At 41.8% G+C, this 21,572-nt stretch overlaps 1 protein-coding gene across 3 annotated transcripts in view; it reads right to left on the reverse strand.

Moving 5' to 3' along the window:
* Positions 1-3,175: 3,175 nt before the first annotated feature.
* Positions 3,176-21,572, reverse strand: part of GYPC (glycophorin C (Gerbich blood group)) — a 28,499-nt gene continuing 10,102 nt past the window's right edge. For 2 of the 3 annotated variants that reach the window (XM_083491761.1, XM_083491760.1), the window contains 2 exons: positions 7,421-7,471; positions 3,176-4,162 (listed from right to left, as the gene is read on the reverse strand). In XM_083491761.1, coding sequence (XP_083347887.1) covers positions 3,966-4,162; positions 7,421-7,471 — 248 coding nt within the window. In that variant the 3' untranslated portion in view covers positions 3,176-3,965. The remainder of the gene's footprint in view (positions 4,163-7,420; positions 7,472-21,572) is intronic. The other variant, XM_083491762.1, reaches the window with a different exon arrangement.

Genomic DNA, 21,572 nt, shown 5'->3' on the forward strand with positions numbered 1-21,572 from the left:
TTATAATCACACCAGGAAGGGTGACTGCTTTTCGGTAGCGGATGACTTAGAGAGTCTGATGTGCTTACCTGACCTCCTAGCAGGTGGGTTGCTGTTATTGACCAAGAGTGGAAGGGGCAAGATGGTGGACTCACTGGCAGGAACACCAGACTGGCTCTGCTGACCTCAGTGCTGCCTCACCCCTGTTCTTTCTGGTAAGCCGCAGTGACTCACCTGCTGGGAGGTCAAGTAAGCACCTCCATCCCACCATAGTCCTTGCTTCCACTGTTTTTGCTGCTGCAAATGTGCTGCCACTTAGGAACTGCATTTCTAGACAGTTGTCTTAATGCAAGGGTCACCTAAGTGTGCCCATGGGTGCCAGTGTGTCCCCCAATGCTTCTTAGGGCTCCTGGGAGTGATTTCAGTAAATACCCCTTCAAAAATCCAGTAAATACCCCTTCAAAAAAATGCTTTTCTTGCTCAGTACCTGTCTCAGACTCTTCCACATTAAGCCTGTCTCTTCCCATGCAGCAAAAAGAGATAGTTCTGAGATGATGGAAGAGGCTGTACTACTTCATATTGTAGGTGGGGAGATACCATTTCTGAATGCTCCCCAATACAAATACATTCCTGCAAGTAAAAAGCTAACACATCAGGGAGAATGTTTGTAGCCCAATCTGCTCCCTTTTGTGTTTGTTTTCTTTTTGCAGGGAGTTCTTTAGCTGCAGAAACATTCATTAATGTGACCATTGCCAGCAGTATAAAGTGCTAGAGAACATTACTACTGTGTTCTGCTGCCTCAGCCTTATAGCCTATCCAGGGTCCTTTGAATTAAAACAAAAACAGAACAATTAAAGAGAACGCCAGGAAAGAATCACACAGCTCTGAAGCTGGATTTCACAAAGAACTGGGGATATCCAAAGCTCTGAATTCACAAAGAGGTTTGGCTTATTTCAAAACAAACACAAAAATGAATAGGTTTTCCGATGCTCATTTTCCGTGCACAAAGAAACCTGATGTCAGAACCTCTGACATCAGGTTTCGTTGTTCACTGAAAATGAACACTAGAGAAACAACCCATTTGAACAAAAATCCAACCAGACTGCTTTAGGTATACAAATTAGTCCATGCTAGTACCTAGACATTCAATTATAATATTCCCCAAAGTTGGAAACATCTGGACTGGACCCTTAGTGCTCGCTTGCACAACTTCATGCATCCTGTTTTGAGTTCAGCAGCTGCAGGATAAGGGAAGAGGTTAAGCAACAGGAGACTTTTCATCTTCCTAAAAATCAATTAGGTGTTTTCTGTTGAGGAATATTCAGCCCCCGAATGAGTCTGTGTGCCATGCAAATAAAGGCAAGTTTACTTTTGTTACATACAACACAGCACACTGACTCAAGTGACTTAAAGTCAAGTATTCAGCATAATTGTAGTTGCATTCTGCATATAAACCAGGATCTGAGTTCAGTGGAGATAAATGTAGCCATTTGCCTCCAAACACATACCCTCCATCATTTATCCAATGAAAATAGTGACATCCTGTTTAATACTACTACTCCTAATAAGAAGAAGAGAAAAAGAAAAGAAAGCAATAGAAACTAAGTAATTGTGTATGTGTTTTAATAACTAAAATTGCTAAATAGCAATGGGGGAGGGGGAAGAGCCATTGCACTTTGATTGTTTCTTTGGTTAGAGGAATACTGTCAACAAAACAGGAAAGTAAATAAATATAAAATAAACTGATAACTTGGGTGGGATCAAAAGTTAATTTTCTTTGAGACATAACACCAATTTTGAATCAGATTTGCATATTGGGTAAAATAGTCATAGGCTTAGCCAGCACATTTTGGGCCACCTCTTATTGCCAGGAGCCTCCTTATGGTTGCCAATGGAAAGATGGAAATCTGGAGTGTGGGAACTAAAATCTGGATTAAAAGAATATAGGACTGGAACAAGGCTTGTTCCCCTAAGGCAGTGTATGTATGGAATATTCTACTCTATCGTGACCAAATGATGGTTGGTTTCCTGAATGGTGCTTAGTAGCACAATTCAGAAAGCATTTAGGTGATGTGTTTTCAGCTGTATAAGTGGCATTTGACTGCTTTCTCTCTTCACAGCCATAGAAAGATTGCAGTTCACCATGGTTCCATATGTATGCTCAGTGTGCACTTTGAAGATATTCCAGACCTGTTACAGTTTTATCATTTGGCTCTCTATAATGAATTTGGAAACTTCAAGTAAAAACTGCTGTTTTCACTAGCTCATTTATTTACTTCTCGCTTTTCCCAAGTCTCTTGTAACATGAAGAGTCATTCCATGGTTTACTTTGGCCCAAGGAGGATACTTCCATGTTGGAACTCTCTGCCATGTAAAGCCTACATCATGGCTGAAACATGTAGCCACATGGATTTTTCTGGTCACATGGAGCTTTTTCACATCAGTAATGAATACTCCAATGAAATCGAGCACTGCCATAAGGAATCATTATAGGTTTAGGAGGATCCATGTGGGAAACCATGCTAAACGTTTTCAAGTGAGGCAAGGAGAAGTAGCCTCCAATGGGAGGGTGAGTAGAGATGGAATGAATGATTGAATTGTGGTGGTGGAGAGTTATGGGGGCCCTTAATGACAACCCCAAACCATGGTACCCCTTTACTTTTGGAAGTTAAGGGGCATACCACAAAATGTAAGTAGGGAGTCTCCCATGGCCCCTCTAAAATTTGGCCAACAGAATAAACCATTTCTTTTTCTTTAATAAAAATTGTGGTTGTGGGTTGTTGTCAAGCACATGGCAGGTGATCATATGTGGCTTGTGGACTTGGAGTCGTATAGGCCCGAGGACATACAGTACTCTCTTAACCTTAGAGCCAGCCTCCAAAAACACATAGACCAGGTGTGGGGAAACTTTGGCCCTCCAGATATTGTTGAGCTAGAACTCACATCATCCTTGCTGGGGCATGTGGGAGTTGTAGTTCTGCAAGATCGGGAGGGTCCCACCTGGTATAGATTGTAGACTGACTCTAAGTTCGATTTAGGCTGTGGCCATGGTTGCAACTTACCCATTTTGTTCATTTGAACTCGGACGAATGGCTCAGGACAAAGGACTCCCATGTCATAGTGTTTGTCTGTACAGTTACCTCTTCTGCAGGGCCTTCTGGGTTATGGCAGAAGTGCTTCAAGAAACGCAGGGAACTAAGCAGGTGGAGCCAGTTTAATACAGGCAAATATAAAATCTCAGAAGAGCAGTGAAAGAGCAGCTCAAGGGCAACTCTTCCTAAACAACAACAACTATAAGTCAACACAGGCGCCAAGCAAACCAATTTACACTCCCACCACAGAGTCTTATTATGACACCACACTAGCTATCTGGAAATAAAATCCTTCATTTTAACTTTCCTCAGTGTTTTCTTTGCATTTTCTGTCAGATCCTGGTTGCTGTTGTTTTTTAGTCTTCTCAAAACAAATATACACATATATATTCACACTGGCAAGCTTATGCATGTTAAGAAAAACCAAGTATCTGGATACAATATATGTGTTCAAAGTAGTGCTTGTGCCAAGATCCTCTGTTTTATACATCACAACATTTGTTGGGTTGCAGCTTAAAATTCACTTTCAGGTGCTGTATCAGTGTGGGATGGATCAACGAACCTATGAGGATGCTTTCAGTTGGTACCTGCTATTTTTTGCCAAATGTCAAGGTTTGACATTTGATGCTATTATCTGTTATCAGTTAATCACTCATCCTGAGTTTTTTTTTTGTTTCTCTTGATCTGATATTGAACTGAGTTGTGCTGTTAAAATCAAATAAACAGCCATGGATCTGGCATTGCTTCTTCTTGGGGGCAAGCAGCAATATTTCAATTAGTCCCCTTGTTCTCCTCTGTGCAATTGCTGTATCCCGGTGCTTTTTGATGTCTCTGATCGATTCCCTTGGGAAGGAGAGAATGACTAAGTATGACTCAGTGGGGCTGCCTTTGCTCTCAGATGAAATATTCTTTCCGGCTCTCATCCATGGCTTCTTGAAGGGTAGGGTCATTTTTCAAAGCGGCATCTGCGCTTTCGGCAAATTCGGTTCCCTTTGCTTCATTGGTGTGGTAGGTGCCCTTGTGCCGGTACATGTATCTCAGCATCACTACCAAGAGGCAAATCAAGACAAAAGCCACAGCTGCAATGACACCTATGGGGAGGAAGAAACATTTGAATGTTCCCTTTCATTAATGATTTCAAATAGCTGAAGGTTTTTTGTTTTTGTTTTGCATAGATGGATGCTTCTGTTGAAGCCTTCAAAGAGAAAGCATTCATACACAGCAACACATCAGAAAGCGGCTTTGACATTGTGATGATGAAGACTGGATTAAGGAAAAAATATAAGCAATACAAAACAAAAATAAGAAACAACAAGATCACCCCCCCATATTTAAATCTTGGTAGACTTGTTGCTGCACCCATGTTGGCAACTGCTTGAGACTTTCAGATCTTGTCAGTGCTTCCATCTCCCATGGTTTTATGTATGTAAGATTCTGAGCCAACCTTGGTGTGGGCCACAGATTTTTTTGTACATTTTGTACACGATTCTATGCTACTTAATTCCTGTTCCATTCCTGCCACAGACTCTCTCCATTGCTCCTAACCAAGCTTAAGTCTGAACCAGGAGTGTGAATAGAATCAGTTTATATTGGAATTGGCAAAAAATTGAATTCCTCAAGCAATAATTCTAGCATGGTCTCCCCCTCTCCTCGTTTTCTACAGTCCACCCAACCAGTCTGAACCAGGACTTCAGTTTTACTCATTGTTTGTTCTGCAGATCTGGGTCTGAGCTTCGACAGTTAGTCTTTCAAGCTTGGCTTACCACGGACATTTGACTCTGAAGCTATCAGCATACCTGGGATCCTGAAGCAACCCCACAATGGTTACGGTTTGGGTATGGGAAATCACTTTACCTGTGCAAAGCACACTCAAGTCTGAAGCATTAAGAAACCCTCAGAGCTTTTGCTGCCTGATTCCAGGAATCAAAGTTACTGCTATGAAAAAGAAAATTGCCCCTGTAAAGATGTTGCCTCTGGTATAATAATGCGACTCCAATAGGGAATTCATCAATTTTTAAGGCCCGTGATGGACTCTCAAAGCACAATAGGCTATAATGCTCTTTAGATGTTGTACAGTATTAATAAGCCTCAGGGACTCAGCACAATTCAATTTTCCTCCTAGTAACTTGTAGGAAGCTGAAATTAAAGTTACAGGAGATGGAACCTAAGGGAAATACAGCAGAACTTCACTAATTTCCACTAATGACGGGGAATCCACCTGGTGAATTACTGAAATTAGCAAGTACAGCAAGGAAGTGAGCAAACACAATAGAAATAAAGAAGGCCCAAATAATACATCTTAACATTTAAGAAGCTTCTTTGGGGAGAAATAGTAATTCAAGCGAACAACTTGAATTAGTACGACAATGTGCTAATGGGACTGTAGCAAAATTGCTGTAACAAGTTTCTGTCATGGTAGCTCTCATCAGTGGAAAAGCCTAGAGAGGGAATGCTCTTCTTAACACCAGTTGATAATCCAAGATGGTTTTGTATGTGCACAGATAAATGTGCAGAGAGACAGTGAAGTTCCGTGAGCGGGGAGAAAAAAAGGAGGCCTCACACAGCAAGGTTTTGGGACAGTATCATCTGGAATCCCATGACTTCAGATGCCTTGGGCTCTCGCAGATTTTAAAATGAGAGGTGGGAATGTGAGGATACCCACAAGGCAGAGCAGCCCCATGTGAGGCTGCTGTCTATAACCTATATAGTAATCAAACTATGGTACAACCAACAGGGATTGCATTCAGCTCCAGTGAGGAACCTTCTGCACATCCACATTTCTTAAGAGGCAATGGGTGATTTATGAGATGCCACTCTGAGCTCTGCCCCACACCCTCCTCAATCAGATTAGGGGAATCTCCAGAGCAGAGTTAGGGAGTGCACAGAGGAGGAAAGTGGCAGGAAGGAAGTCCCATTGTGCAGGTGGGAATCCTTGCGCTGATGGGATGCTTACTTAGCAGTGCACTAGATACAAACCTTTGAGAAGCATTAAAGCACTCCCTTCATACTGGTCTGAATATCTAGTGGGTTAAACTGTGTTTCCTGAATCAAGTTTTTGACCTGTTTAATCTCAGTTATTGCTTTTCACCTCTTCATTTGTCTTGCCTGCAAAATCATTAATATTATTATTTCTTGTTGTTTAGTCATTTAGTCGTGTCCGAATCTTCATCACCCCATGGACCAGAGCATGCCAGGCATTCCTGTCTTCCACAATATTATTATTATTGCCTGCTAAATCATTAATATTATTCTTATTAATAATAATAATAAAATCGGAATTAGAGTAGACCCACTTAAATAAATTTATTTGAATTAGTCATGTCAGTTGATGGATCTGAGTAGGGTTTATTTGGATACAACCCCTACTTTTCATCTTCTATACCCTCATTTTACAGGGCTTACCTGTTTAGTCCTTTGTGTGGGGGGGCTCAAAGTGTTCAATTTAGCACTAAGGGGATTGTTCCATCAGTGCAAGGATTTCTGCCTGCCCAACTGAACAATCTTCCATTTCTTCCCCCCCTGCACTGTTCTGAGGGTTCTCTTGACCCGCCAAAGTGGATTTAGAGAAGGCAAGAGGGGTGCATAAGGCGGGGGAGGGGGAAAGCCCTATTGCACTAGTGGAAGTCCTTGTGTTGGTTTCTGCTAACAGAAAGAGCTGGTTGAATCCTACTATTATCTGTGTATGGTTTTCTCTAGACTTTAGCACTCTAACTGGGACTGTGCAGTCCAGACCTCCTTTCTCTCTGTGATGCTGCATTTAAAATAATAATAATAATTTATGAAATGATATTAAATGCCTCCTGATGTAAACATACAATGGCTTTACTTCCTGTCTCTCCCCCCCCCCCCCCGACAACTAGGAAGCCTTCCGGGTACATATGCCTGCTACACCCCTGGGCTGCTTACCCCATCCATGCAAGCACCAAACATATTTTCTGCCAATTCTCTCTGCACTTCCAGTGCCGTGCTTCAACCTGCTTTCAGCAGGTCTGTGGTAGTTTCAGTGAGATTTTAGAAATCTGGAGCCTTGCCTTTTTGTATAAATGTCTTACATACAGAGAGTGCACATAATATTCCACCCTCCCCAAGGAAGCCGTCATTGCATGTGCTAGAAAGTCTGTTGTATAGCAGCTTTATGGATGTCTTTTCAGGTTTGGCCTGAATGGTTTATCACATTTTCACAGACTATTAACAGAGACATATTGCATCAAACCATTGATTTTTCAACAGAAAAGCTGAGTAGGTGTATATTATAATACTTATTTTTTCTGGGCATAGGTAGAGAGTCCCGTTTTGTTTCTTCTGTTCTGTGAAATACAGCCTTTGTTCAAGCAAGATTGTGTTCTTACCTCCGATGACTGCAATATCAGCTGCAGTCGGAGAGCTTCCAATATTTGCAGCTAGAAATAGAATATACAAAATCTAATTAGACAGGAGATCTCGGTTGATAAATAACCACAGCTACTGCACTGAATGGAGCAGCATTCTGTTTTTGGTTTTTTTTAAGCATTCCATTCGTTTTCTTCCCATGAAACCAAGAATGTGAAGGATCTGGACTGCAAAGGGCAGAAATTAGAATCCTCAAATCCTCAAATTGTAGCATTGGAAAGGGACTTTGAGGTTCATCTGGTCCAACCTTTTGCAATTCAGGAATCTCAACTAAATCAAAAAGAAGAAGCCTAATTCAAGCACTGAGGATGCCCCATGCTATGCACACTAAGGATGAGAAACCTGAGACCCACCAGATGCTGTTGCACTATGACTCCCATCACTGCTGACTCCAATATCAGAGGGCCAAAGGTTCTCCATCCCTGCTGTACACACTGAAAATATATCACTAGCACACTTGTGTAGTGGCTCTGCAGCCCAAGGAAACATCTACAAAATGTTACAAATATTTTCTGTCAATGTTTCTGGGTAAATTCAAAAAGCATAAGCATTTCCTCCTTCATTTCCCCTCACAAGCACAAAATCCATGAAAGAAACGTGTATGTTCTAAGTCGAATGGCAGAAGATGTGTCAATGGCACCTTCATCATCATCAACCTTTTATTCAACCGTCAGTCAGAAAAAGTACATTTGTCAAAACACAGTTAAAAGCTCCAGGAAGATTTTAAAACTTAGCCAACACTAAAATGGGCTAAACAGATAGCCTCATGTCAATACAGTCAATTATAGTCTTGCGACGCTTAAAAGCTAAAAAAAGAAATTTGGCCACCAAGGAAGGTATAGCTCTAGTGCCGTTATTCAGCAAGTGTAAAACCTGGTTTTCTCCAGATAGGAAGCTAGATTGACATAGGAGTGGGTCTATAAAGTTTTGTCTAAGCTCTGCATAAGAAGGGCAAGTCAAGAGGATGTGTTCGGTGGACTCAACCACACCCATGGCACAATGACAGGTTCTCTGGGCACCTTGATCATGTTTGGGACTTAGACTGATGGATTATGCATGATCCTGGTTTGTCTTTCACTTTGTGTACTTGACATATTCTACATTGTTTGGAGTCTTGCCTGTGAGACCTTAGATTCTAGAGGCTTGGAGCCTAACCTGTAGGAGTAAGAGAAAACCCTATTCCATGTCCCCACCTAGTAGTGGACAAGAATGGTTTCCCCTGCAGAGCTCAAAAGTTGGGCAAGCTGGTTTAGTAAGTTGTGTTCCTTCATGCATCGGTTTTAGGACTTTATAAGCTGCCATCAATGTTATGTATGTATAATGTTGTTGTTGTAGTAGTAGTATCCATCTTTAGTTTGGAATTTTTCTCTTGAGTTATAAAAAGAACATAAATAATGAAGTGATCTTTCAAAAAAATCACACAGTAGGAGACTGCTTTTGGGTCACTATTTTGTCTTTCTTCCAGTTTAAAATCGGAGAGGAATCTCATCTGCCCTTTCTGATGAATGTGGTTCTACTGTGAGTAATTTCTCTCCCTTGGCTTACAAGTGTTGTAATGGGCCCAAGACTTATTCAACTGGCAAATCTGTCCCTGGCCTGTACCATTTCATACCACAGGTGGGGACTCACACGCCTGCACGTTTCTTCATAAAACTCATTGAAAATGGGAAAATAAGGCTTGACTAGGACATTTATTTCTATTTTCTATGTGCAGAGTTGTTGTTTTAAGAGAATCATTCAGTAGTGTGAATGCCCCACCCCATAGTTTCAACTCATACAGCCCATCCACAGTTGTACCATTTCAGTAAGAGCAAACGTCTGTCTCAAAAATGAAGGCTGGGTGTTTACTACAATTGACTGCTGCGGAAGGAACAACAAAGATGGATAACTAGGTCATTTGTCATAAACAGGTGCAGTTTTTGTGAAGTGGCACTTGCTTACCACAGGGCTGAATTTGGCTTCTGGAACTCCAATTACATTCTCTACTGGATTATAACAATGCCAGAATTAGATAAAACCCAACATTGGTGTGTGTGTGTGTGTGTGTGTGTTTAAAAAAAGAATCTAAGAAAAGGAATTGGTTTGAGAGAGTTATGAGAGGTTGAAAAAGCTAGGCATGAAATCTCAAATTTAATTATAGCCCTCACTTTAAAAAATAATAATCAGACTAATAAAAGGCAGGAAAAAGGGGGGTGGGAGCATTTTGCAGGAAGAAAGGAAACTTCAGACAACTCCCTTTTTCTTTCCCATTATCTTACAAGATACTTAATGCATCAGCAAACTGAGAGGCTCTTATTTCCCTAGTTCCGCTACCCTGCCTTTTTCCCTTTCTATCTGCTGTAATGGCTATAATCTTGCATTGAAGTTGTATATAAATAAATGGGACCAGAGTGCATAGGTCGGAGACTGCAGCTACCACAGCTACACACAAATAGCACAACTCTAATTTAAACACCTTGAACCAAGCGCAGTAAGCTTTCGTAGAGCAACTCCAGACTGTTGCTGATTTTGGGTGGGATTCAATCACATACTGGTACATTCAGGTTGTGTAATTAATGTTGATTGGGAGGTTTTTTCCAACAAACTCACTTCCCCACAAAGATAAGACCTTTTAGAATAAGAAATGTGACAGAGCAATGCACCTGCACTTGCTTTGATTCAACACCATATAGTGGTACCTCAGGTTAAGAACTTAATTCGTTCCGGAGGTCCGTTCTTAACTTGATACTGTTCTTAACCTGAGGTACCACTTTAGCTAATGGGGCCTCCCGCTGCCACGCAATTTCTGTTCTCATCCTGAAGCAAAGTTCTTAACCTGAAGTACTCTTTCTGGGTTAGCAGAGTCTGTAACCTAAAGCACCTGTAACCCGAGGTACCACTGTATAGAGTTCATACAAAAAAATTGAATGAATGCTCCTCAACAGCCGTTTTTTAATCTCCCCACAAACCAACCTGAATGAATGTTCATTCCACAGGCTGTCTGAAAGCACACCATGGTTTTATTACTGTTGCCAGAGATGGGTTGAATTTTATTTTATTTATTTTTTTGTGGGGGGAAAGCCTGGAGGAGGGAGCTTTTGCAAGACACCCTCAATAGCCTTCCTTCAGTGAGTTCATGCTTTTGTTACTGTTGTTGCCAGCCGTTTTCTTCCCACACAGAGCCAATGAGCAAGAATGCAGCGGCAGTTATTCCTCCTCCTTTTCACTTCCACTTATGTTTACTTGCTCATCCCTGCTTGGCCAGGGTCAAGTGAACAAGCTACCCTGAAATGGGGAAGAGGAGGAGCAGGTCCAAGGGGGCTCTTGTCAGTGGGCTTCCTGCTGGGATATGGGCTCTCAGCAGGTGCTGAGATGGATTTTGTTGGGAAAACCATCCTCCCACTTTGCAACTCAGCACCTATTTTCAGGTGTGTGTGGATTATTACTATGTAAAATGGTGGCCACTCTTGATGCCTGAGCAGCCTCTGGACTGCAACAGGTTGGGAGGAGGCGTTTAACCCTCTATCGCGATGTCACAGTCCTGACAGCAACAACAAAACCTCTACTATTTCCATTTCAAGGAAATCTCTCACTGGTGCCCTTGAAATGCAAATAGCAATTTCAAGAGAGGCAATTTTGTTTGCAGTGGGAGAATGATTGAGATTTCCCCTCTTCACCATCCCAAGACTCCTAACTACATAACAAAAAGGGAGGCACATTAATTGTGTTCCTGCTACTACCACTGTCTAGTTTGGCCCACAGATTACACTGGGCACGTGGAAGGGAACCGCTTTGTCCTGTGTGAGGAATTGGCAGTTCTCAGCAATGTGACCCAACCCCTAAGAAGCTCCAGTTCTAAATCTTAAAAGCTTGTGCCCGCTTTGCAATAAGATCTGCCAGTGCAGACTACACTGCAGAAGAAAAGGGGATGGTGGAGAAAACAGGACAGGGATCACATTCTGTATTTCTGGCTATAAAATTATAAACCACACAGCTTCTGCAATTGTGCCCATCCTCCCTGCTTTTAGTGTGTGTGTTTTTTTCTCTTGCCAACACATGTCATTCATTGATTTGCCATATAGATTTAAATCTCAGGCTAGAGGCCAAGGAGTGCAAGAAAAGATTGCTAAAGGTCACTTGACTTGTTACATTTTGGGTGCTCAGTGAAAAATAAAATGTGTGACAAATGCATGCATCATGCAGGTACAGTTATTTGGAACACAGGAAGCTGCCTTCAACTGAGTCAGACCATTGTCCAAACTAGCTCAGTATTGTCTATGTTGACTGGCAACAGTTCTCCAAGATTTCAGGCAGGGGTCTCTTCCAGGCCCAGGAGTATAGCCAGGATTTTTGTTAGTGGGGGGAAGAACTGAACTATCTGTGACGCAATTGGTCAGTTAGCTAAGTATTTTTATTTATTCACTTGATCTGGGTGTGGGTGTGTGCAGATGCCACCCTCTGCTGCCCTCTGGCTGTGCCCATGTCCAGACTTACCTGGGGATGCCAGGCATTGGGACCTTTTGGATGAGATATGCCCTTCTCCATATTGGGGAGTCATGATTGACTGCAAGTTTATATTTAAAGTACATTTGGAGCCAAGCCCAGAATCGCCCCAACATAGTGTGTGAAGTCATCTAGGGTAGACTTTCCCCAGCCTGATACTCTCCCATAATTTCTAACCATTGGCCATGCTTGCTGGGGTTGATGGGAGCTGGGGAAGGCTGGCCTAAGGGTGCATGAATCAAGAGAGAGAGAGCTTGCAAAATCCATTTTCTAATAAAAGGATTCTGTTCAAACTGCATATTGAACAGTTAAAGCGTTACCCATTATCTAGTTGAATACTTGCTGCCAACTCTGGTGCCCCACTGGAGTTGGCATCCACTTTTCTGAAGGGGTCATCAGAGCAAATTCATCAATCTGACACTCTCTCCGCTGAAAAACCCATCACCGCCTTCCACGAGATGGTGAAACTCATCAACGCCGCTCTTTGAAAATTAAGGAACAGTTTCTCATCTGTCAATCTGGACAGGAGATAGAATAATTTGGCCTCCATTTATATGCTAAATTATTACAAGGATAATAATGGTGGGTTGGGGAGGGGGAAATATAACAACCACACTGATTGTTTAGGTGACTGTAAATGGATTGTCTTCAAAAGGCGAGGTTAGAGAAAAATGCAGATAAACACACAGATTGCTTCAAAATCAAAACACTTAAGGCCCGGTGTTCATCCTTCTAGAACTAATGGCTATTCAGAGTGAACGGGATTCTGCCTCGAATTGCATTCAGATGCAAATATTTAATTGCCTCGGTAGCAAATAAAATTATAGGCCCCAGGTATTTGCTGGATGTTTTTCCACAGAAACAACATAGTTAAACTGTGGAGTATTTGATGAATTAAATTCATTATGTTAATGCACTCCATATAATCTGAGCAGCCCACCTTTGGCTTGAAAAATACAGCAGAACTGCCGGCGTTGATTCCTGCTGCCTAAGACTGCTGCTGTCACTTCCATTAATTAACCTAGCGGCTTACAGTTTTCTTAACGCTTCCTTAAAAATAAGAATCAAAGAAAGGCAGTAGTCCTGTGAGCCTTAGCCGTGTTATCCGTGTGGTACCATTGCTTATTGATCAGTGCAGGGCAATGGGTATACAGCTCCCAGAGGATAGACGCTCCTTTGTTTAGATGTTCCAAAGGCAGTGAACAAAGATCACATATTGTGGTCAGGAAAACAACAGCAGTTTTTTGTTTTAAAGGCAACCCAGATGAAATCCAGTGACTCTTAAATATCTTTGTTTCTTTTTTTGTGGCCTTCAGATAGTGATGCCATGAACCCAATAAATAGGGCTGATTGTACTCTGGCATGTTCTACCCAGTTTGAAATTCTGTGCTGAAAGCCAAATGTGTATACAATGTGTAGCTTCCTTTCCCTTCTTCTTCTTCTTTTTTTACTTTTATTAATTATAAGTCCAGGTTTTGTGGGGAGCAGAGGATAATGGTTACCAGGAATTTAGCATTTGGAGAAGGGGAGAAAGTTATCTCTTCACTCTCCAGCATGACTGGAACATAAATTGCCCTCCTATGCATGGCCAGTAGTGAAGACCCCCAAAACCACCACCCCAAATAAATGCACAATAGACACAGAATTTTAGTTTAAGGTTTTTGGCAATAATTTTGGCCACAACTTTATTGAATTACAGCTTGTGAGTGGTTGCCTAGGCATTGGTTCCCGACTACCTGACCCTGCACAGTGGCAGGAACAGGACTGACAACTGGACTCCACCAGAGGTCAGTAAGGGAAAACATGCTGGGGGAGCACGGAGTTGAGTGCAGGCTCCAGTTCACCCTATATGTTCCCAGGGACTCTGGCGTGGCCCTAACCCCTGAAAGGGGATCGGACAAAAGCAAGGAGAGTCCCTGGATTCCTTTAACGGAATTCCCTAGCAGCAGCAATGGAGGGGCAGGCACAACCAACCACTTCCCCTCCGCAAAACATTGAACCAATGCCTAACCACCAACCTTACCTAGTTGTGACAATTTGTTTCACGGTAGGCAAAAACCAAATGGCAACAGCCAATCAGCCAAATGGCAAAATTCCTACCAGGCCCCTGCTCCAAGACAGACGACCCCTAGACAGGCATAGCAAGGCCAAAAGGACAGCCCTAAATATAGGGAGGGAGGGCGGGTGATCGGATGCACGTCGCAAGAAAAAGAAAGCTCCCAGTGATGTGCAGCAGCTTAAATAGCCGCTTGGCAGCCAATAGACAACCAAACAGGACAAATTTCTGCCCCAGCAACTGAGGGGAAACCAATGGGGTGTTGTGGCTATCCAAATGGTCCTGCCCCACAACAGGGAGGCAGTTTAGGTGATCTCCCTGCAACACGTGCTCTCCATGATGGAGGACACGATAAAATAAACAAATTATACCCCCTGCCCAAGTATTGGTACTCTGTAGGAGGGGGCAATTTTAGTTTGGAGATGGGGGAGACAAACCACACCTCCCTGCAACCTGCATTTCTCAAAAGGATCATACATATACAGTGGTACCTCGGGTTACATATGCTTCAGGTTACATACACTTCAGGTTACAGACTCCGCTAGCTCAGAAATATTACCTCAGGTTAAGAACTTTGCTTCAGGATGAGAACAGAAGTCGTGCTCCAGTGGCATGGCAGCACTGGGAGACCCCATTGGCTAAAGTGGTGCTTCAGGTTAAGAACAGTTTCAGGTTAAGAATGGACTTCCGGAACGAATTAAGTACTTAACCCATGGTACCACTGTACACACACCATGCACACCTGTAATTTATAAAAGCAAAAGGGTGGGAACATAGCTACATACTACACATTGATGCACCTGTAGTTTGGCTTAGATAACCAAAATCCACAATTTAGAACACATTATGCAAATATACACCAAGCTGCTGCATTTGAATGATGCCCTGTGAGGAGTGCACTATTTGGGATTTTGCAAAACCTAACAATGATTTGGCAAGAACTGGGGTAGTAAAAGTGTTTTGGTTTTTTTTAAGAAAAGGAGAACTAGAATGAATTAAAGGAGAAGTGGTTAGGGGACAGATGAGAAGATTACTTTTTTTATCAGGCTCTCAGGTGCCTTGCCAAAGTTTTCCTTTTTCTTGTGAGTTTCCAGCCACCACTACTGGTGCATTTCCATGGTATTCCTTCTTAAGGTTTGCCTGATCTGCCCTGATATCATAGTGGAACCTTGTAGGCAGAGATGCCATTGTCCCTCACAATAGCAGATGGCATGGTAGGATGCCACCATTTACCTGGCCTCTGGCTGGTTTTATTGCTTACAAGGAGGTAAGCATTCTTTATTCCCCAAATCTCCTGAAACAATGTTCCCATGAGATACTTTAGAGAAAACAAAATGGCGGACACTGGAAGCATCTGCCTATGTCACACACATCTCTATAGATAGAAGATAAGATTACAGTGGTACGTTGGTTTACAACGATAATCCATTCCGGAGGTCCGTTTGTAAACCAAAACAGGTTGTAACCCAAGGTGCGCTTTCGCCAATGGGGCCTCCCAAATCTTTTTGTTCGTAATCCCTCAAAAAATGGGTTGTAATCCAAAAAAAGGTTGCAAACTGAGACATGCACTTCCAGGTTTGATGTGTTTGTAATCCAAAATGTATGCAAACCAAGATGTATGCAAACCAAGGTACCACTGTATAGCTCAAAGTGGATAATGGAAGAACATACAGAATTTTGCAGGTCATAGGTGGCTGGTAAAAAAATAATAATATTGAAGAGAAATTCTTTAAAATTCCACACAGGGTCTCCCTCATCCTAACCTGTCAGAGAAAAGACTTCAAAGTATTCTGCCATCCAGAAATCTTTAAATATAATACATGTTCATTTTAGGATTATCAACAAAGTATTATTTTCTGACATTATTTGTCATTTGATAAATTTATTTATTTAGTTATTTACGAGGCAAATACTGTGCTTTCTGAGAAAATTCTGCACAAAGCAGGCTACGTTGTTTTCAAAATACAAACCCATTATATTAAACTTTTTAAAACACACAATCAGCAACAATAAACAAGAAGATTGAGATCACCATCATAAAAATGATAAGCCATGTAAAGCAATATTATTATTAATAATAATAAATATGGAATAAGATAATCCTCATCATGCCAGCAAAATGCCTGCTGTTGAACTGGAGGCAGGGGAAAGCTATGAATAGCACTAGCTTTGGAAGATGCTGATAACAGACGTTAAGATTATATAATAGACAGATATGAAAATTTGTTTGCCAAATCCTGTTTTTAGACATGCACATGAAATAACTGCTTGTGTCAAAGTCAATATTGCGTTTATCAAGTGGATCTAGTAAAAAGCCATTTTCTGGTGGGCAAAACAGCCACCGCAAAATGATGCTATGCACAAGCTACCATGTGATTTGAGACCTCAACATACATAGGAAGCTACATTAAACCAAGTCAGACCATTGGCCTATCTAACTCAGTGCTGTCTACATTGAATGACAGCAGTTCCTCAGGATCTCAGACAAGAGTCTTCTCTAACTCTACCTGCAGATTCTGAGGATTGAATCTTCTGTATTCAAGGCAGTTTCTCTGCCACTGAGCTATGGCCTTCCCCATCAGCTACTGCCCCTACCTTGTACCTGGTGTTTGATTTGCATTTTCTCCCTTACTGCCATTCTGCCTCTGCCATATGATGTGCCACTTATGAACCATGAGCACAAACTGTCATTTTGCACATCCACTACAGTTCATGCCAGAGTTAGTGGCACGCAAAACCATGGCTCATTGTGAATGGGCCAGCAACATCTGCCAGTCAACCGTGTTGCAAATACAGCTGCAAATACAACATATTAAGTGTTTTAAGTGCATTTTACAAATGTGACACTAAATGGCGCTGGTGAGCTAATGGCAAATTTCATATATACTTTACTACATTTATTATAAAGGCATTTTCACAGTGTTTTTTTAAAAAATATATATATATAATTGTGTAGATTCAGCCTGGGTCTGGGCAGAAGAAGCTTTGTGCTATCTGTGGTACTTGCTCTTTGGTACAAACTGTTTGGTCCTGGGGAAATCCTCCTCATATTTCTAGATTTACTACTCAGGAGGGTGCACAGAGATGTTGCTGAAACCATCATCTTGTTTTGCGGAAGGGTGATTCATTCTTTGGAAAGAAGAGCCAGCAATCCTGTGGGGAATTTTATAACCCCTGTGAAGTGCAGCACCACACAGGAAGTGTTTTATCTTTCTCCAGCTTCACTGTCCTTTGAAGTTAACCTTAGTTTTGCGCCATTACTCTGAGAGGAGCAAAGTTCCATGGGTGCATTGCACATTCAGTTTGGATTTCCTTTGGAAAGAGGTCACTAGAGGCTTATTGGAGTTTTGTAACATTTATATTTTCAAATAGACAAGTCAAGCTTAGGTGGAGACACACAGTTTAAGTAGTCTAGCAGCCAACTGAAACCTGGTGCTCCTACATCAAATCTCCAAGGAGATATCCGGCACCCTAAGATGTTTACAGAGCCCAAATTTCTCTCTCTCTCTCTCTCTCTCTCTCTCTCTCAATTTTAGAGCTCCTTTATCACTGACAAGTCTTGTTGGGGAAATGAATCTCTTTTAGCTTTTTCTATACCAAAAACATTTTAAAAGTGCTTGGCCTTTGGGCCTATTTGTCTGCAAATGTGGAGATCTCTCATGTCTATGATTTTCAGACTAATTGCACACAAAAGACATGGGGATATTTACGTGATTCCTTTTGTCGTTACCCATTTCAGTCCTTGTGGCAGAACTACTACAGTGATCCTTCTGAAATTTGACAGGATTCATGCTCTCTGAAGTGGTGATTCAGCCTGCAAATTCTATCCAATTCTGCCCCTAAATAAAAACTTAGAGATGGTTTCTGTTTGGAGGGTGGGTGAAATCACATTTTAGAGGTGCCTAGTATAAAAATCACTGGCAGGCTTTATGCTCTCTTGAGGGACTACTGTGTGTGCAAATTTCACCCACTTCAGTCAAAAGATAGAGAAAAGTTAGAGCCTTGTTGTTGGTTTCCCAGTAGTGAACCAGGGAGGATAGTGGCATTGACACTGGAAGACCAACAGGTCTCAAAGAAGCAGCAGAAATCACAGGCTGCACATGGGAGTTTGAACAGGAAGCAGGACGGGGAATATAAACTTGGGTTAGTCGCAGTGCTTCAGGCCTTCCCTCCACTTGAATCTGATGAACTCACATTTCAACCAGAATACTGCTAACCACTACTTGACATATAGGCTGCACCATAGCATTGCTTCGAAAGATGCAGTGGCTTCCAGACATAACTTTTTCGGGAGCATTGCCTCAGCATATTTGGGATCGCTGTTTTGTTCTGCAAAAAAAAGGCATGCTCTGTGAAAAGGCTGCAATAATCCCTTTGGCACAGTAGCAGCTCATACTGGGGGGAGGGGGAGGTACAATAGGAGTAGCTGCCTTTTGCTAACACCCCATGGAATTTTTGCTGTCACAGCAGCATATGATGTTGGAAGGTATTTTCAGACTAGCATGACGGGGTTATTGACAGGTTTTTAACAAAAGACAGAGCACCACAACTTGAAAATGATTGGATAGTGCAATCCTATACATGTCTTCTTAGAAATGACTCCCAGATAAGTAGGTATCAAAATGCAGCCTATGACATCTAAATCAGGGAACCTGTGGCCTTCCAGAAGACTACAGTTCTCATCATCTGTGTCCTCTGGCCACATTGGCCAGAACTGTTGGGAGTTGATGATACAACAACACCTGGAGGAAAAAGTTGCCCATTCCTGTGTCTTTAAAGCATGGACACCCTTTCACACCTGGGCTTCCTGCTCTGAATTAGGATGACAGTTCTTGCTGCTATGAGCCTAGTTTACCAGCTCCACATCAAGGCTCTGAAAACTCCAGCTGACCGACGAGATATTCTGTGTGATGTATATAAGAGTCAAAACTTGTATGAGTCTTTTCCCATTGATGAAAAAATTAGAACATGCTAAAAAACAGCAAGTCTGGGTGGAACTTTGAGATCTGATGGCAAGAAAAGCTTGCAATAGTAGGACAGCCATTTGATAGGGGCTCTTATTACATGAGCTACTGCATACTTTTGAGTTAAACCCTGACAATGTGTTCAGGCGAAGAGTTAGTGTTTTATTAAAGCCACCTAAAGAGATTCATGTCTGAGAGTTTGATGCTGTGCCTTCCATAACCACACATAACACACTATCCATCCAGCATTTCTAGACTGGCACTGGATTGTGATTATTGTTCAGATTAGCTGAGAGATTCCTTTTGATTGCAGCTGTACGACTTGAGACGCACCTAGCTCAGTGCTCCTCACAAGTCATATATCATGGGCTACCCAGAGCATGATAAACTGTCTTTCTGGGACCGTGAAATCAGCATTATTAAACTTCTTGCAAGCCACAATGACTGTGGAGCTGTATTTGGCTTGGCAAGTCACAAAATATAGGTCTTGATTATACCGTGTTTGCACCAACAGGCATACATAGACAGGCATTCTTGCTGCCCATTACCCATGAAATATGAAATATTCTTCCCCAAGCATTTCCCAGAAGCTGGTATAAGACCTTTCCACTTGGACAATATTTTAGCAACCCAGAGTAATCTGGTTCTGAGTAGCTTTTTTGGGGTATATTGTATATTTTAGAATATTTTGGAATATACCTATTACTTTTGAATACTGTATCTTGCCCTGGGGGCAATGTAAGCCATAAAACAAAAACAAAATAATAGCAACATTAGTTAAACTATATCATCTATCTATCTATCTATCTATCTATCTATCTATCTATCTATCTATCTATCTATCATCTATCTCTATCATCTATCTCTATCTATCATTCTATTCGGTTTCTTTAGATCAGGCTTGTTGTTTCCTCAGCCAGAAAGGAAGTGGCATCAGTTCTCAATTATTGATTAGAAACTAGTGTGTTGACAGTCCACCAGCTGTTGAGAGTCACTTGTCTGCTCTGATGTCACAGGCAGATGTGTGCTATCACCTTCTGGGCTATTAGTTTAGTTGCACTGATGTCACAGAGGGGCTTAGAAGTCAAGTACTAAGGGGAACTCAGAGCACCTTAGAATTTGTTCTTCAGGAGCACAGTTTTGTTTGGTTTTTAATTGCAGCAAACAAAATTTCTTACTGACCATGGAAATAACATCCTTTTAATACTTGGCTACCTGGCCCTGGGCTGCCAAGCTCTTGGTGAAGGCTCTAAAACTGCTTAGTTGATTTGTATCCAGCTAGAAGGTGTCATTTGAAACACCCTGATATCTAGGCTGTATTGAAAAAAATCTTGCTAGGTTCCAAGGTGCTTCAAATGACATCTAGTGGGTACAAATCAATTGAGTGTTTTCTAAATCTTTGATAAAAACGACAGAGGACGTTTGCTGGCTATGGTATGATGTAATGAATACAAATTAAAACTATAGATTCTAAAAGGGTTTTAATCAGAGTTGTCACTTGCTTAGACAGTATTGATGGCACTGTTGTAAACAGTGTACCTTACAATTTCATAGTTTGCTCAGTCATTTCTGATGGCCATGGAAACTGATGTGGAGACTTAGATCCTGGGCTCATAAGGACCAGTCTCATGTACCACCCAGACTCATTGCTACTGCAGGAGTGTTGTCAACTACTATCCCCACCACACAAACACACAATCACTTCTGGGTACAGGTGGAATAACTGACAATTCCATATTTTTTTTTGCCATTCTCTTTGACCTTACTCTTTTGCAATTCTGAATCTAATTTTGTGGCTCCAGTTATGTCCTGCCCAACTAGTGAACAACCATGCCAAGCACATCTACCAGCCATACTACTTTCCTTATTAGGTATTTGACATGCTTCCTTTCCTTACAATCAGAGAAGTCAATTAAAACATGACACTTATAATGTTCTTTGTAGACAAACGCACATGGCTGATAGGCTGTGCTTCATTTTGTGCACAGGCCTGGGGTGTAAGCACAAAAGGTCAGCAGGATTAGGCAGCTGCTGGGGTCCAGGTCTATTAAGGGACCCACCAACTGAAAGTCAGTGCCACCATATTAACTTTCAGGACCTATGATCTGGTCAGGCTTTGCTCCAAAGAACCATCTTGACCATATAGGAAGTTTAAGATATTCTCTTTGCATACACTTCAACCATTGTGATTTGAGTGGGACATCCTGGAATTTAAGAAGCCATACTAGTTTCTGACTGACTCCCTGAATGTCCTGCTTTTTTGGTCCAGCGCTCTGGCTTAAGTCAGCTGGCTCCTGTGAGAGCTCAGGACTGAAAAAAGAAGCATCCAAATTTTGATCAGCACGATGTTGGAGGGTATGTCTTTGTGGTCTCAGACATCCTCTGGCCCTAACCACCTTGACCTCTGAGACCATTGGCCCTTCCTAGGTCATGTTGCTCTGAGGGCCTTCCAAAAACTAAAGCCGGCCCTGAGGCCTGTTATAGATATATTGACATGCTCATCAATGGCAGAGGTGGATGATTCCTCTATACTTGCATCAGAGAAGCTGCAGTGGCTTAAGAAAACTAGGCAGTGTGTTAAGCCTCAGTCTCTCATCCTTATAACATGAG

This window comes from Podarcis liolepis (genome assembly GCF_965112155.1).
Source record: "Podarcis liolepis genome assembly, chromosome: 1".
NCBI lineage: Eukaryota > Metazoa > Chordata > Lepidosauria > Squamata > Lacertidae > Podarcis > Podarcis liolepis.